Below are 17,218 nucleotides of genomic sequence, written 5' to 3'. Positions count from 1 at the left end.
TATTATTTTTATCAAAAGCTTATTTTTCAAACTATTTTTCACTATCATTATAACCAACATAAGTAGTTCTCAAGAATGGTTTCATAAGTGTCATTTATATTCATAAAAAATAGTAAAAATGAAAACTAATAGAAGTTAAAATTTATGATAGTGTGTTAACAAAACATAATGACATTAGATCTGTCAAGAAATCAATGCATATTTAGCGATAAATAAACAATCATTTTTTCACTTAGGTGGCTAAGGCTCACCCATCTATGCATTTGACTTGAAACAAGCACATTCAATGATGTGCTTCTTATCTCATTTATTTCAGCCAATCACATGATCACATATTAGATTACTCGTAGTGGGTAGGGTAACACAATTGATTTAAGATTTGATTTGGTATTCAACAAAGATGTGTAGTAAAAGGATTATTGCAGTTGGTGGTGTTTATCATGCATCAAGACTATCTAAGTTCTCTCATTTGGTTTACCTAAGCCTAGAGGTCCATTAACTAGTCTTGGCTTTCATGTATCTGCAATGGGTCACATATCTAAGGAGTTGTTTGGTTAGTTGAGCCTATGTGTGCCTCCATCACCATCATGGTTCTTAAGACTTATGTTGTGCCTACTCTTATATCTCCTACTTCATAGAGATGTTTGGTCAATTGAGCCTATGTATGCCTCCATCACCATCATGGTTCTTAAAAGTTGTGCCTACTCTTCTATCTCCTACTTCAAAGATAAGTTTAGTTCAAGACGTTGATTTTTTCCTTCTAATTTCTACTTTGTGGAATGAGTACTTGCCCTACATTGCAAATAGTGTTTGATAAATCACACACTCCATACATTGGGGACACGATTGAGGATATTTCATTTCTTTTTATGGTGATTTGAGCATTCAAATCATCCCATGTCTAGTGCCTTCAAAAGTTGTTCATCAAATATCATTACAGTCATTTAGATTTTATTTAATTGATTTAGTATCATTTGATTTCAACATGGGGATAGTGATAAGTCTTTCATGACATGCCTTATAAGACTATTCCTTTCATCTCCTTTCATTGGGTTGCTTTGTCCTTAGCATTTATATTTGTTTTTTTCCATAGTAACACAGGGATGCATCCACACCCCACTTTTGCCCACATCTCAGAGACAAGGACACACTGGGGACTTTGGGGGCTCTATTCCCTTGTCTCTAGTAATGCCACCAAATTTTGCCACCTCTGCTGAGAATGGGGGATGTCTCGATGTTGACTATTTTTTTATTTGACTATTTATATTTGATGTTCAATGTTCCAATTCAATGCAATGTTCAACTATTTACTCTTTTACAACTTTATATCTTATATTGCAATACATCTTTTCATAGCTCATATTTTAAGTATCATATGTACAACATATAAAACCTCTCCTATCCCCCGTCACTTTCCCCCCATCCCAGTAACTTGTCCCCTTTTTCGTCATCCCCTGTCCCCCGAGGCGGTGAAGTCTGGTTTTTGCTAAGGAGAGAAATGTGGTTTTTTGCTCTTATGTCTTCATCAACATTCATCCTCAAGAATACAACTTCAATATTGGATCTTTTCCCTTATGTGGGGATACATTGTCTCTTTATTTCTCTCCTATGAGAGGAACCTCAAATGTAAATGATCAACTCAACACTCAAGGGGACATCTTGAGTCCTTCATTCTCACCACATGTACTATTTGCATGCCTTGTTCTCTCTTTTGGACAAGAGCTTTCTTCCACTAGTTTTTTCTCCTCTCTATTTGTGAGAATTACATTGGTTTGTACATGGGTACCTAATTAGGCCTTGTTGTATAGACTCATTCAAACTTAAATTTTGCATTCATCATTAGCTCTTTAATTTATCCCTGAGTATATAAAAAATAGGTGTATTGGAGTAAATCGGACCTTGTCTAATTAATTAACAACCGATGCCCTTTAATTACTTTATTTACTCAAACTAAATCTATGTATTTTTCCTTTTATTAAATCAGGCTAATAATAGCTTAAGTTGTCGCATTCATTATGATTGTGACACCTAACACTAGCCAATTTAATCTTGCTTGAGGCTTTGCATCTAAGGTTTAATTCATCATTTTTGAAGGATTCATTTTCTCATTGGTAACATATATTTTTATACAATCAATATAAACCTGTGAGATTGTGTTGAGAAAATTATTCTCAAGGCTAGATTTCTTTATGTAATAGGTAGCGTGCTTGTAAGGACTTGGCTTGTGAAGTTGAATTCTCAACTTCTACTAAAAATCAATATAGAGTATGGTTATTTCATCATATCAATATAACTATGGCAATTTTTTAAATATTTAATATTGTTATGAATTTATTATCACAAGCTCTAAACTGAAGAAAATAATTAATTAAAGTGATGTTTTCTTCTTTACAGAAACTAAAAATAATTATAAAGAAATATCTAATAGTGTCCCAATATTGTCGAATTGATTTTGTAAAATATCATAAATACATACATGATAATATTAAATTTAACTTAATGTGTTTTCCCTCACAACTAATGCCAACAAAACAAAGATCTTATAAAACAGAGGCTTATACTTACGACATCAACCAAAATAGTTGTCTAATATCTATTTCCTTATTGGAAACGCTTACATTTTAATAGAATATAACTACCTATTTTTCAAAAAAATATTGAATACTTGAATGCTATCTTTGAGACTAAATGCAAGTGATTCTTTTGGACTTGACCAATCCCAATAAAAACGCCACATAAATCCTGCTCATGAATGGTAAGTGTTTTGAATTGACTACCTCTATTCACTAACTTTATCAGGTTCACTATACCGCCATTGTTCTAATTTTAATATCTCTTTATTTGATTTGATTTGCATATTGCCACCTTATATATCATTTTCATTATATTCCTTGGTGATGCCACCCACTGCCTCCTCCAGTAGAAATACAACTCAAATTTATGTAATATTATAATTAGGCTGTAGTTTCAAGCTAAATGTCATACTAGAGATATCTTTGGCATCAATGGCAATGCATTCAATTCAACAAACCAAAAAAATTGTCAAAAGCCATTTTGACTATAGAAATTCTACCCGTCGTAGTGTTTGATGTGTGAATAATTGTAACCATTATTCTACCTGTGCTTATGGACACACAGTTGGAAGTATGCAGATATAAATTCAAAGATGAGCACAAGAATGTATGTATCTTTTTGTTTCCATATATTTTTGGAACATTTAATATTGTTAGTGAAGTATGGACACACAGTTGGAAGACTGCAGGTATACATTCAAAGATTTCCACAAGAATCTATGTATCTTTTTGTTTCCATATACTTTTGAAACATTTAATACTGTTAGTGAAGTTATGACAATACAACAAACATTGACATATCAAATAAAACAATGAAATGCCAAACATGAAAACTAGCAATTCTATATCTAATCCTGAATTTGAAGATTAACATGCATTATAATCACTTTAGAGATGTGGGATCAGTGGAGATAGATGAATGGATGTCAAACAGCTTATGGGATCCACAGATAAGCATGCAAAGCCCAAAATCGCATTTATTGTATAGAGTTTATGAATAGGATCACAACTATATCACATTTAAATATGTGAGGTGGGAACATTAGCATTCAGTTCCAATTCTTAGATCTTATAAAATTGTCAATAAAATAAATTATTTAATATTCATTGGTCATCTTCTAAAGCCTGGTTGACCACTGATGGAATCATATCTTCATTTTCAGGTAAGGGCAATGCAGCAGGCAGCAAGATTTCAGTGCTTTTCTGCTGCGGTAATAGTGCAATAGATGTACTTCCAGGATCTTGAGCAGCCAAATGGTTATTGTACTGCCAATCTGTGATGTAACCAGGGCGAGAAGCAACAGGTATTTCTTCTACATCACCAGTCAGCATTGCTATCACTCGAGACATTGATGGTCGCATTTCAGGCAAGGCTTGTGTACAAAGAAGGGCTACTGCAATTACTCTGAGGACTTCTTCTTCTATGTATGTTGGTTGAAGTTGAGGATCCATCAATTCCAGCAGTCTGTCTTGCTCATGCAGTTGCCAAGCCTATAATTTGATCAGAAGGTGGTGGTCATTAGTAATGGCTATACTAGACTGAAACTAAAATTGATGCGTAATTCAATGAATTTACTAGCTTAATACACACCCATTCTAGAAGATAGACACTCTCTTGTGGCAAGCTTGTGTCTGTGTTATTCCTTCCACTCACCACTTCTAAAGTGACAACCCCAAAGCTGAAAACATCAGCCTTTTCTGTAAGGTGACCTCGCATAGCATATTCCGGAGCTAGATACCCTCTTCAAACAAAAAAATTTCCAGTCAGATCATCCAAAAGTAGGCAGGGCAACTTCCTGCTGTTTTCAAAAGCTTCAACATGTACAGTAGATTTACCAACCTGTCTTACAAAACAGAATTGCATTTATACATGTGAAAGAGAAAATACATGAACAAAAAGTGTTACCACGAAGAATATCTTGTAAACATAGCATCTTACAACATAAGAAGCTATATTGTTTTCTAAAGATTATAGATAACTGTTATCTCTGATATGTTTCAGAAAACTGAAAACTAATAGCCAAGCTGGTCTTACATTGTGCCTGCAACTCTGGTACTTATGTGACTTTCGGATTCATTAAATAGTTTAGCCAACCCAAAATCTGCAATCTTAGGGTTCAGAGAGTTATCCAACAGGATGTTACTGGCTTTGATGTCTCTGTGCACTATTCGGACACTGGATTCCTCATGAAGGTAAGCAAGCCCACGAGCAGTCCCAATGCATATGCTGTGCCGAGTAGGCCAGTCCAAGTGGATTTTTGATCTTTCATTGCCTGCATTTTGGCATACATGAAACTCATATATATGCTTCTGAATGAAATCAAAATATTTTACAATTCAAGTTCTTCATCTACTATTACCAAATAAAGCTTGTGCAAGACTGTTGTTTTCCAGACATTCGTAGACCAAAATGCGATGTTCTCCTTCTACACAGCATCCATGCAATTTAACAAGGTTCCTATGTTGCACTATAGATATTGCAGCTACTTCGTTTATAAACTCACGTTTTCCTTGCTTAGATTCAGATGACAATTGCTTCACTGCTACTAATTTACCATCTGGAAGAATACCCTGTTATAACATCATAGTTGAAAACACAAAAATGAGACAAGTTTCTAGGTGGAATTTCAAGGATAGAAAAACATTTGTAGGTGGCATGAGAAATGAGAAAAATTTACTACGAAACATAAATTATGGAGACTTTATGTATGATATATAGAATTTATTTCTATACACAAGTGAATGCAAATAGTGGAACCCATATTAACATAACTTATGAACTGTGCCATAGCCTCCTTGGCCTAACTTATTTTCTTCATGAAAATCTTTTGTTGCATTCTTCAAGTCAGCATAGCTGAAAATGTTTAGTTGTGTCTGGATTCCTTGGAGTGCTGATAATGAAGCAAGACATGATGGGTATCAATAACATTAACATGTTCCACCAAATGAAAATCAACCCAAATGGAATTTTCACCTCATTAAAATCTTACCATTATCTTCTTGTTCCTGACCATGTGCTTCTAATGACTTTCTGGCTATTCTTCGCCGCAAAATGATAAAGGCAAAACATGTCAAAACACCAGCGATTCCAGCAAAAAGAATTCCAATGACTGCTCCAGTCTTGATTTTCTTTTGTGGGGAGTTAGAAAGTGGAAGATCCGAAACAGTAGGAGTGAATTCTAAACAGATGAAAGAATATTCAGTAGTAATGATGTCTGGGGTTTCCAATGTCTATTTGTAAACTATGTAAATAAAGTTGCAGACAGTCGCTAAATAATGTATTTTAGAAAAACAATACTAGTTTTTGTGCATTGCCGTCATGCCCGAGATGAATATGTTCTGATTTACTTTAATATAATCTTTAAATGAAATTCAGCAATATAAAAGTCCCACCACTTCCCTTACCAGGTTTAACACTTATGGCTGATATCAAAGGTCTGCAGAGTGCTTGGTTTGAAGACCAGCATGTGCCTTTCCCAGTCCAGAAAAGATGAATTTCAAGATAATTTTCTGTTACATTTATGCTGAAATTTCGATCAACTGCTATAAATGAACCTCCTGCTTCCTTTTGGATATTGAAATTTGTTAATACTTTATTTCCCTGCAACATCAGGGGACAAAAAATTGAACTGAGGTAATATGCAGAGCTAGTATTACCCAAAAGGTAAATTAAAAACCCAAATGACATAGCGTGCAATATGACTGATAAGACTAATGTTTTTGTTGTCATGCACACACTACAAAAAGTGAAGGACCATCGAACGGAGAAGTACAGAAAATAATATCTACTCTCTTTGCATACAAAAACAAGGGAATAGAAGACCACTTTTCTGAATTAGAAATACAAATCAAAGCATTAGAAAAGGATTCAACATACCTGAACAGAAACATCAAAAATGCGTTTTCCAAGACTCTTCCAGCTTATTGTGTCTAGAATATCTATTTCAGCAAACTGCAATTTTACTGTATATGGTCCATTTTCAAGCCCTAAACCATAGTACCTCAGTGAACTGGGAGATACACGTGCTGTTTGGTAGAGTTCTGTATCTAATGTATTTGTAAATTGAGATTGACTTGATATTGTAAAATTCTGCATGGAATTGTCCAGGAAATTTCCAGTATTGCTGACTCCCCACTTTTGTGTATCAGTCACATAAAACGAGGCAGCGTCAAGTGTTTTAGTGTCACTTTCATAATCAATTCCTACCTGGGACATCACTTGTAAGCCGCCGCAGTTTATGGCAAAGTGAGAATCTGGAAATTTACAAGTCAATTTAAAATCAACAATATGTTCCAGCACGCTTTGGACAAGAAAAGAAAGGTTAGTATTACTTCTTCTGAGCAACAAGCTTTATTACAGTTTGAAACTAAACAAAATGCTTGATTCTTTTAAGTTTGAGAGCACACAGAAAACATATGCTATTATTCAATCAAATGACTTAAATATTTAGAGGATTATCAAATCCATTTTTAGAGGAAACAAATCCTCTAAATTTACAAGTTATTTTTAACATCTCAACAAACATACATACATCCAACTAATATTTTCTAATAGTCCACATAATACTAACAGCCTATCATAAACTATGTGAACAAATATACCAACAGCCTCCCTTAATTACAAACCTAACAGGTTGTCATTTCAATGATTTAAACACATATAAGCACTTCTCTGATGAATGTGGACATCGCTCTCTCACAATACAAGCAAACAAAAAATAAGAGGAATAGTGTGGTCACACCCTTCCCTCAATAATAAAACATGAAAGAATGCCTAAGTAATCCCTAAATTTTACAAATTTGAATTGAGTAGTTTGTCTTTTAGTTATGTCAGCAACTTGTTCTTCAGTTGGACAATATTGAAGACAGACTGTATTGTGGGTTGTACGGTGCTGGATATAATCATGATGAATTTCAATATGTTTGGTGTGGGCATGAAAAATTGGAATCTTAGCCATCTTGAGAACACTTCAATTGTCATAAAGAACAAGTGTTGGCGCACATTGATCTATGTGAAGATCGTAAAGAGCTTGACATAACCAAACATCTTCACATCGTGCATTACATGCTGCTTTATATTCTTCTTTTGCAGATGATCATGCAACAATGTGTTGTAATTTACTTTGCTAAGAAATAGGTCCAGAAACAAGTGAGAAAACATACCCAGCAGTTAATTGATGATCCACAATGGAACCTGCCGAAATTGCATTTGTGGAACTGCTCAAGTTAAATTCATCTGTGTTTTGATGGTCCTCATACAATATCCCAAATTTGGGGGGACCCTTGATATATTTCGAAAATAGATGTTTTGTAAGTTTGTGTTTGTTGTCTTCATATTTGAATTCACAAAATTGGACAACCCTATGTAATTTTCTCATGATTTTGTAAGCAAAATTCTTTAAGTTTGATGTTCAAAAGGATGTTTTTCGAAGGATTGTAATTTGAATTGGCCTAGATTTCTCATCCTATAGATGCCACTTCTGAAGGTTTTTGCCAAATTTATTTTTGGTTTTCTTGCAACTACAGGTTTTTCTTCCGTGACTGCAAGAACATGATTTTTGGTAACGTTCGAGTCATTTTTATTTTTCTTGCTTGATTGCTTGGTTTTTGGTTTTGTTTTTGTCCCAGATTGATTGGATTTTCAATTCCGCTCCTTTTGAGCTATCTTAGTCCTTAATCAGTGTTGTATTTCAAGAGTTATTGAGGAATTTACGTCGGCTTTTTAAGCATGACTGACTGTCTTCAATCCTTATTTCAAATCTTGCAGAACTGGGCTTTTTGTTGGCCTTTACATGACATCTTGGGAATCATTTATGTGCAATATGGAATTAAAACTCCATCGTCCATGTTTGCAAGAAAATATGTGAACTTCTATAGTATTTTAATATGTTAGTGGGGTTTTTATGTCTTATTACATGTTTTATCTTTAAAAAGGTTCAAATTTGCACAAATGCACAACAAAAACCCATTTTTCAAAGATATGTTTTTTAACTTATATGTTTTCTGTTACAAAGTATCAGTTTACTAAACATGTTTTGACTTGCAAATACTTTAAGAAGTCTGTTATTGCTTATGGGTGGCATTTTTTACTTGCATTAAATATTAGAAAGCACGTTTTATGTTTAATGACTTGTAAAGCCTTTTCAAAAGTATGTCCATTGCTAATGTTATAACATTAAAACATGTTTCTCATATACCAAAACCCGTTGCAACATATAGATGATGCTTTTAATGTATATTACATGATTTTTGAACTTATAAAAGATGTACTACATAATCAAAAGCCCGTCATTAGTTTTGGAGGGCCAGTTGTATTATGTTTTAAATGTGTAAGTTGTATTCCAAAGTCCGTCACTAACTAAATACATCATTTTTGACTTGTTGATACAAATTAGAAGCCCATTTTTGCTTTGTGCATGGATTTCCAAAGGTGATTGTTCAAAGACATCGTTTTGCCTTGTTTTGGCTTCTAAAAAGCCTGTCCTTACTCATTTCAACTTGCAAATTCATTAAAAAATTCTATTGCCGCCTCATTACATCATCTCATCATGTCTTTGGCTTGCATATGAGCTTAAAAGCGCATTCTTATGCTCTGTGCTTTGCAATTTCTATTGTAATGCCCACCATTACTTGGAGCTCCGATTTTAGAATTTCAAATTCGTTATAAAATCCCATCATTACTTCCAAAGATTGGTGGCTGCTAAAACAATTTTGGGCTTTTAAAACGTCTTGAAAAGCCTGTTCACTGCTATGGATGGATTTTAGGTGCGCATATTGATTCAAGGATCCAGTCTTTTATTTCTTATGTTCAATTTTAACTTGCATTGAGCTCCAAGAAGCCTGTCCAGGGCAAAAAGGTCCTTATTTCATAAAAAAATCTTTCACTTAACTTGCAATGTCAAGCTTAAAGCCCGTATAGGGCACAAAAATGGGTTTTGGAAAAGGCAAATACAGATTTAGGCTTGCAGATCAATAAGTAGCCTGTCCAAGGTGAATATATTTGGTTGTAGCTTGTTCATCATCACTAAAACCACATTTTGCATATTAGGGCATTTTTTTTCTCATCCTTCACAATTTGGTTTGTGATGACAATTTCAAACCATGTTTAGCAAGTTCTTCCAGTGCTTTTGCAAGAAAGAGCGAATTAAAGACATGTTTTGGAACAATTAGAACAAAGTATGAAGGGGGATTCATGGTAGAAGTTATTTTTGCTGGTTATGCATGGTAGAAGACTATAAAAGGGGCATTCAGTTTTGGACATTTGAAGCAGTTGTCACTAGTAAGAGAGCAGGCCCGAGGATCACAGATAGTGGGCAACATACATATGTTCATGTCATTTGAAGTCAAAGACAGAGATCTCCACGACATATATTGTATCGATCAAGAGAGATTTTGCAAATCTCAAATGCAATACAAAAAGGGTTCTTCCCCACATGTAGAACGTTTGTGTTGAAACTAATGATCTTTGCACATTTTGGTTCCTCTCATGGTGTAGATCAAAGTTGAAAAACTCGATTTCGGCAATATCTCGGCAGGCCCAAAAAAAAATTGAAAATCCCAAAATCATCAAAAACTCGGCAAAATATTGGACAATAAATTGACACTTCTATCAAACATTTGAAAATATGCAATTTCTTAAAATATTCTTAGAGACACATATACACACCAAATTTGTAGAACATATACTGATTTGAGATATCTACCATATATTAATCAAACTTTTGAGTCAAATAGTAATTCATTGCAATTAAAACTTAGGAGATTTACATAGTGACAGAAACATATATCTAAAAATAAGTATGGTATCTGAATAAAATTAAGTTCAATACATATAGAAGTCAAACTCCACAAAACAACAACTTCTAAATACATATTAAGTTCAAGTTTTAATATCAATGAAAACTTGAAGTAGAAATCATCAATTGCCTCTACAACTAAAGCTCAAAAGAGATCCCTGCTGCCGCATGGGGGGTGTTGAAGTATTTGCCGGCACAACATCCTCGATAGGTGCCTCAGGCTCAAGAGAAGTCTCTGATGGATGACCAAGTTCATATTCCTTGTCACGTGCTGCCACTTCTACATCTCAATCATCTGCCTCCATCTCAAACTCAGCGAGTTGCTCATCAGCCAATAAAGGATCATCCACATGTGCATCTACACCACCACCATCAAGAGAAGAAATCCAATCTACTGAATATAGATCAATGTCATCCAAGTCAAGTGCTTCACACGAAATCTTACCATTTACCTTATTTTCGTTCAACAAAAGGTTGTATGACACATAAACCAAGTCATTCAAGTGCTTTTGTGTCAACCTATTGCATTTCTTTGCATACTCTAATTTCTCTCACAACTAAAAGCACTATAGGGTTGTGATAATATTTAGATGGCAAGCTTTTGAAGATTAGGTGTTGTGCCACCATAATTATCCCACTACAACTCTACAAGGAACTAAAAAACCATTTATATGTGATGAAGATTCAAATAAACTTAATCAAAGAAATAAACAGTAAAATAAAATTAAACACATGTTATTTTTTACCTAGCTACAGGGTGTATCTCCTACATTTGCAATCTCAAAAAGAAAACAATGGCCCCTCTTCCCTCTTGTACCTCTATAACTCATCAAGTATGAGGTCTCAAAGGTCCAAATCAAAAACCGATCGCCTAATACATGTGTCCAAGTCAACTTGAACCTCTAAATCTGCTCCTAAAAGTGTTGGAGAAATAAAACTCGGGGTTCAACTAGTAGGCAATTGCATGAATATATTGGTGGAGTTGTCGGTTCCACTTATGATCGATTATGTTCCATGTGGGTTTATATTTGGTCTCATTTGACCTATACATGTCATGTCCCCTTTCTAGAGTGGACATCAGAGATGATAGAGTTAGCCTATCAGGGAGTCTCGTAGGTCGACAGTGGTGTTTAGAGACTCAGTCAGGTTATACAGTGTTCGGATTTGGAGTTTCAAACAATAGGAGGGTAGTTAAGAGCAGTTCCTTGATTGTAGGAGGAGTTTCCTACATTTTAGGAGGTGGAGATGGGTTATAGTCTTGAGTCTCTACGAGATCATTCTATGGTTTCAATTTCGAGAGATTTAGAGATGTTCCTATTTTTTAGGAGTATCCCTAATTTTGAGGGATGAGACTGTTAGTTATTTCAGATTATCCGGCATCAATCACAAGAGGTGACGAGTTCAGTTTCACCTTGTAGAGGTGTTTTGGCTATCAGTTTGCTATTTGCAAAATATTTTAATATATTTAAATATTCTCCTAAGTTAGCATTTTAATAATTTAAATAAGGCTAAGTTATAGCCATTTTGGAGTAATAAGAGTTTTTTCGCCTCGTCTGGGTGAATATCCCTTGGTGTAATAGCTCATTGGAAAGGTTTTGAACTTCTCTAAATATTTCTCTTTTGATTTAGAGCATTTCGGTGAACGAAATTTCTTTCTATTGGGAAAAAGATCATTTTCTAGATACTTGACCACTTTAAAAATGAGAGATATATTATTTTATAACCCAACACCACATGGGGACACTTTTAGGGTTCAAGCTAAGTTTGGTGGGTTATAAGGAGGTAAAGACAAAGTTCGAAGACATTATTGACATATTACATCTTGGATTTGTGTTTTGGGCTCTGATTGAGCTTTCAGTATTTGGGACACCAACCCCACTTGCTTTGCCTATTTGGGACGCAGCCCCCAAAACAGTGGTTTGGTTTCTTGCAGTCAGAAGCATCTTGGAGATTGTGCATTGTTTCTTTTGGGGAACACAATATTGAGTCAGAGTTTTAGCTGGGGTATGGGAATTTTACCTACTTGTGGGCACTTTGTAGTTGTACGGCCGCATCTAGCAGCCATATTCTTTCCCACGTACAGCATTTGAGAGCCGGATTCTGGCCATAGCTTCCTTCTGGGCTCATATTTCACCTTCACGCCTTCAGGTTGGCTTTATTTTTTGTTGTAATCATCTAGATATTATTGTAAATCTTCATTTGGTTACATATTAGGCGTATATTCAAAAAATCTGCTTGAAACGACTTTGCTTTAAATGTATTTGGAATACATTTTCAGAACTGGTTCATGTTATTGTACTTATTACTTTTTGAAAAATCATCATAAATATAAAACAATCAAACCCTTCTGCAACTTCTGTCTAGTTCAGCAAGAAAATTTTAATAAACAGAGAAAACAAATTTAAAAATATAAAATTACAGCAGATCAACAGAAGAGATCCATCAGGGATCTTTCATACAAGTGTTGAATGGCCTCTTTGGCCCTGTCGATGGCCTCATATAGATACCCCATGGGCTTTTGATTCCTATCCACCATTCACAAAACCCTCATCATTGATTCTAATACCTAAACATAATGCTTTTCAAAAATCAGCAGATTGCAATATTTGAAAATTATATTATAAATCACCAATCAAGAATTGAAAAATTATGTTGATGATCTCGTCCATTAGCTTGTCAAATCTAACATCAAACACAACCTTCTTTGCTTTAGGCTTCTTGGCATAAGGACTCTCTAAGAATTCCATACTCACAAACATACTTCTCAAGTCGTTCAATGCGGCAAATATGCTTCGCAAGTTGAGAAAATTAGTAGCAAAGCGAGTGACCAATGCTTGCACAAGATCCTTACCACTAATGTGGTCTCTCATAAGACTTAGGACCCATGTGTGATTATAGATGTACTTTGTGATATTTCTTCCATCTTTAAACACCTTCTCCACCCAACTTAGTTTCCCTAGGTCCTCAAGGAGAAAGTCAAGACAATGGGCAGTGCAAGGACTCCAAAATAAAGTGGGATGCCTATCCATGAAAAGTCTACTAGCTACCACATATGCAGCGGCATTATCAGCCACAATTTAGATGACATTACTCACTCCCACCTCCACCACCACCTCATCCAACATCTTGCACAAAGTCTACATTTTTCACTTGATCAAAGGCATTAACTGATTTTAGAAATACTCTCTATTCCCAAACTCTTCTTTTCTCTTCCACAAGTTGATGAATGATTTGTACCCCATGTTATAACAAGGGCCCACTCACCTCATAATGACTTGGGAGATTGAACCTCTTGCTAAATGCAGAAATCAAAGTGACCAATTGATCCCAATTTTGACTACATAAAGCATTAAACGAAATATCGTTGTAGTACCAAAACCTTGCAACCACGACCCTTGTCTTTGCATGCATTTCTTTATTCCATGGAGTGCCTAGCAATTTGGGTTGAGCACTAGGAGTGTTACATGGAACCCAAAAGGCTGATATAAACTATCCCACATTTCCTAATCCTCATATTTGTGGCTCAATCGAAGAAGAAGCCTCTACACTTGTTTGTGATCTTGTAGAACTAAACCCCTCCGTTGTGGATGCCATGGCCTCTGATGTCCTTTTTTTGCTGCCTTCTTTTGTAACCATGCTTCAAGGATTGCCAAAGCCACTCTTGTAGCCTCTTCTAGACATTTATCACAGTGTAATATCATTGCATGGAATCTTTGCAAGATGATATTTCAATCGGCTTATGCCCAAAATCATATGGTTAAGGCAATGGATGCATTGGACATCTCCTTGATTTGGTCCTAGAATCCCATGTTGTAATGTCCCCCTAGTTATGGCTAGCGTAGTAGGGGCAATTCCTCTGTAAGCTTGGCTACAAGAAACGTATTTCCCCATAATCCTCAGTAAGAATTATGACATGAATTGTATCGACAATGCAATTGATACGATATATGAAAATAATATTCTTTAAATAAATAATGTATAGGTAAGATATGGGTCACTATTATAACTGATGTGTACTATAATGCTTATACAAGTTGTTTTATATTTAAAAGATATTAATATTCTCCTAATTGATATCAGCAAATGTGTTATTAGCTATGATTATATAGCAATTGGATTGTTGTTTCCAAACTAATATGTAAATGTATGCAACTATAGGCTGGAAAGATTGCTTATGGATATCACAAGTTTGAACTTGCAATTAATGATATGTAATATCGTGTAATGTCCCCATTTTTTGCAAGTTTCTGCAGTTGACCAAGTTAGTTCACCATCGCAACCCTCGTGAGCTGATAGAGGGATTTGAGGGTCTCAGTTGTGTGGTTATAGGCTTTCCAGCAGCCTATGGTGTGTTTGGCTCCATTTGAGGGACTTACTATTTATAGTAAGTCAATTTGTTGGTTTCGATGAGCTCAGTTGAGTTAGAGGAGTTGGAGGATGCTCTTAGTTTTTATTTTGGACTTTCAGTTTGAGCTGCAAGAATCTTGGAAGGAGCATCTATTTATAGTAAGTCAACCCATCAGGTTCATTCATCATCTTTCATCATCAAGATCACTTTGGTGTTGTCAGATTTTGATTTTGATGCTTCTTCAATTGTTTTCACAAGACAGATGAATTATTTTTATTCATCTAAATACGCTAAGGTTGTTATTTTTGTTGGTGTTGTTGGTTGGTCACCTTAGTATTGTAGCTCGTTGGAACTAGGACGAAAAGTTTTAAATCATGGGAACAAGAAACAATGGCCTCACATGTCAAAATTTTAAACTATGGTGGAAAAGGTCATTTTCGAAGCCAAAAGCAATTAATAAATTAGTTTATAATGGCACTTTATTATATTTTGATGTCGTATGTGGGAAGCTTCCTAAGTGAAGTTCATTTGGGAAACTTTGTGCCATTTGGAGATTATAAATATGAGCCCATTTCATGAGTAAAGCATATGATTGATTATTTTCTTTTGTTGCCTGCGTAGAGTTTCTTGAGTTTGCGGATTTTTTTTCCCTTGCTGAAGTATAAGGGTTTGGAATTAAGAAGTACCTAGTAATTCACAACTGAGGTATTGTGAATTAGTTCTGAGAATTGTCTGAATTAAATTATAGTATTTCCTAACTGTTATTACTGTACTTGGAAATTTCATAGTGGCTGGAGAACTTGTGATTTAGAACATCATTATTGTCTATTGTTTGGCATGGTTATAAGAAGAATATACTGCAGGAGTCGTCCCTGTATTTGGCAGTCATTTCAGAATTTGTATAAGGCTGCAATCAATTATTGGAGGGCAGCGATCAGGTTTTAGAGCACCAGCGATTGTTCTAAGAAGTGGTTGGGTACATTGGAGGCTATTGTCCCTTTCCTAAGACAGTAGTAGGCATCAATACAGGCCTAGAACCAACAATCAGAGACCTGCAATCATTAATTAGTTGCCTACGAACTAAATTTTTGGGGACTTTGTTTCACGTGAGGAGCTCATATTTACTGTTGCAATCAGTGTTGAAGAATGTTGGAGTAATCACAGATTCTGCACTACGTAATTTTAAATGTCCATTGAGTTCATATAAATAACATTGCAATAGCATTTTGATTTCAGAACTGGTCGATTAGTGAATTGTTAAAATTTAGCATTGTTTTTATCTTTACCATTATTTATATTCAAAAATGCAAAACAAGGAATGTCCCATTAACACTATAGCTCAAAGGGAGTTGGCATAGAGTGGGAATGTTTTGCCAAGTGTTTGACAAATTGCCAAACTATTAATTCAATAAAAGAAATTGGTGTTATAAAGTTATAGCCGGCAAAGGGTTATTACAATCGTATCAAAGTTTACTTGCAAAGTGTTTGACGAAATGTCAAACAACTGAATTGTAAAATAATTTGGTGTTTAACGAAGCTATAACTGGTTGGGGTTATTATAGTAGTATCAAAGTGGTTTCTTGTCATCTTGTGGGCTAGGAAAATTATTTTATTTTCAGATTTGTTGTTTCATTTGGAGTGACCAGCACTCCAACATTTTCTAGCCATGGACAAACCTAGGACTAGTAGTTCTATCAGTAGAGTAATGAGGAAGTTAGCGCGAAAATGAATACTTTGCAGGAGAGTATGGAGAAGCTTAAGCTTCATCGACAGAGGTTGGCAGCGAGCTTGTTGTTTCCAAAGAGAGTTGAGAGGGCAGCAAGGTATATGGTTTCCTCCTTTAGAAGGCAGACATCGAAGTTGCAGGGAAGAAAGCTTGAGTTTTCGTTGACAAGTATCCATGATGCAGATGTACTTATATTTAGTACGGCACCTGCTAGTCCTATCCGTAGTGTTGATGGACTCATTTCACAGGACATGTGGATGTGTTGGTGCCTGCGGTGGATAGCAGCACTGAGCTTCAGCAAGTTGAGGCTTCCAAAGTAGTCGCTATGGTTAATTCACAGGCAGTTGATGATGTAGTTGTCACTGACTGTTCAAACTCTACGGAGGAGGGAGTTGTTATTAGGGACTTATATGTCAACTACCATAGTGTTGCTCTAGTACAGGAGGCAGATGCTTCCTTAGGTGGGACCAAGGCATGCATGGAGTCACCCAACTCTGATGTTAGAAATATGGGTGTTACAACAAAGTCAAGAGATGTGGATAAAGACAATATGGACACACCTGATGATCCATTTGAGGATGCTACGAGCTGTACCGTGTATGATATCCCTTGCCAGTTATCAACTAATGACTCCGAGGAGGTTTTGGATGGGTCCCAAAATCGATGTTTACAGGGTCTATCTTTTGAGGTGGAAGTTGAGACATGTGGGGATATTGATATTGCGAAGGCTTCCATTTCTTCAGATGAGGAGTCGATTGAGGTACATAGTAGTTGT

General features: G+C 35.4%; 1 protein-coding gene across 3 annotated transcripts in view; it reads right to left on the bottom strand.

The window, feature by feature from the left end:
- Nucleotides 1-3,524: 3,524 nt before the first annotated feature.
- Nucleotides 3,525-17,218, bottom strand: part of LOC149529190 (putative LRR receptor-like serine/threonine-protein kinase At1g56140) — a 130,791-nt gene continuing 117,097 nt past the window's right edge. The window contains exons 17-25 of one of the 3 annotated variants that reach the window (XM_089811646.1): nucleotides 6,451-6,827; nucleotides 5,979-6,174; nucleotides 5,564-5,752; nucleotides 5,348-5,464; nucleotides 5,078-5,146; nucleotides 4,934-4,999; nucleotides 4,609-4,846; nucleotides 4,165-4,315; nucleotides 3,525-4,064 (exon numbers count right to left, since the gene is read on the bottom strand). In XM_089811646.1, the coding sequence (XP_089667772.1) occupies nucleotides 3,678-4,064; nucleotides 4,165-4,315; nucleotides 4,609-4,846; nucleotides 4,934-4,999; nucleotides 5,078-5,146; nucleotides 5,348-5,464; nucleotides 5,564-5,752; nucleotides 5,979-6,174; nucleotides 6,451-6,827 (1,790 nt within the window). In that variant the 3' untranslated portion in view covers nucleotides 3,525-3,677. Of the gene's footprint in view, nucleotides 4,065-4,164; nucleotides 4,316-4,608; nucleotides 4,847-4,933; nucleotides 5,147-5,347; nucleotides 5,465-5,563; nucleotides 5,753-5,978; nucleotides 6,175-6,450; nucleotides 6,828-17,218 lie in introns of all 3 variants that reach the window. The other 2 variants (XM_089811645.1, XM_089811647.1) reach the window with 2 other exon arrangements.

This window comes from Cupressus sempervirens, chromosome 11 (genome assembly GCF_028749045.1).
Source record: "Cupressus sempervirens isolate cs-2001-9-10 chromosome 11, ASM2874904v1, whole genome shotgun sequence".
NCBI classification, from domain to species: Eukaryota; Viridiplantae; Streptophyta; class Pinopsida; order Cupressales; family Cupressaceae; genus Cupressus; species Cupressus sempervirens.
The sequence above is the reverse complement of the archived record's forward strand: the minus strand, read 5'-3'. Positions and strand labels throughout refer to the sequence as shown.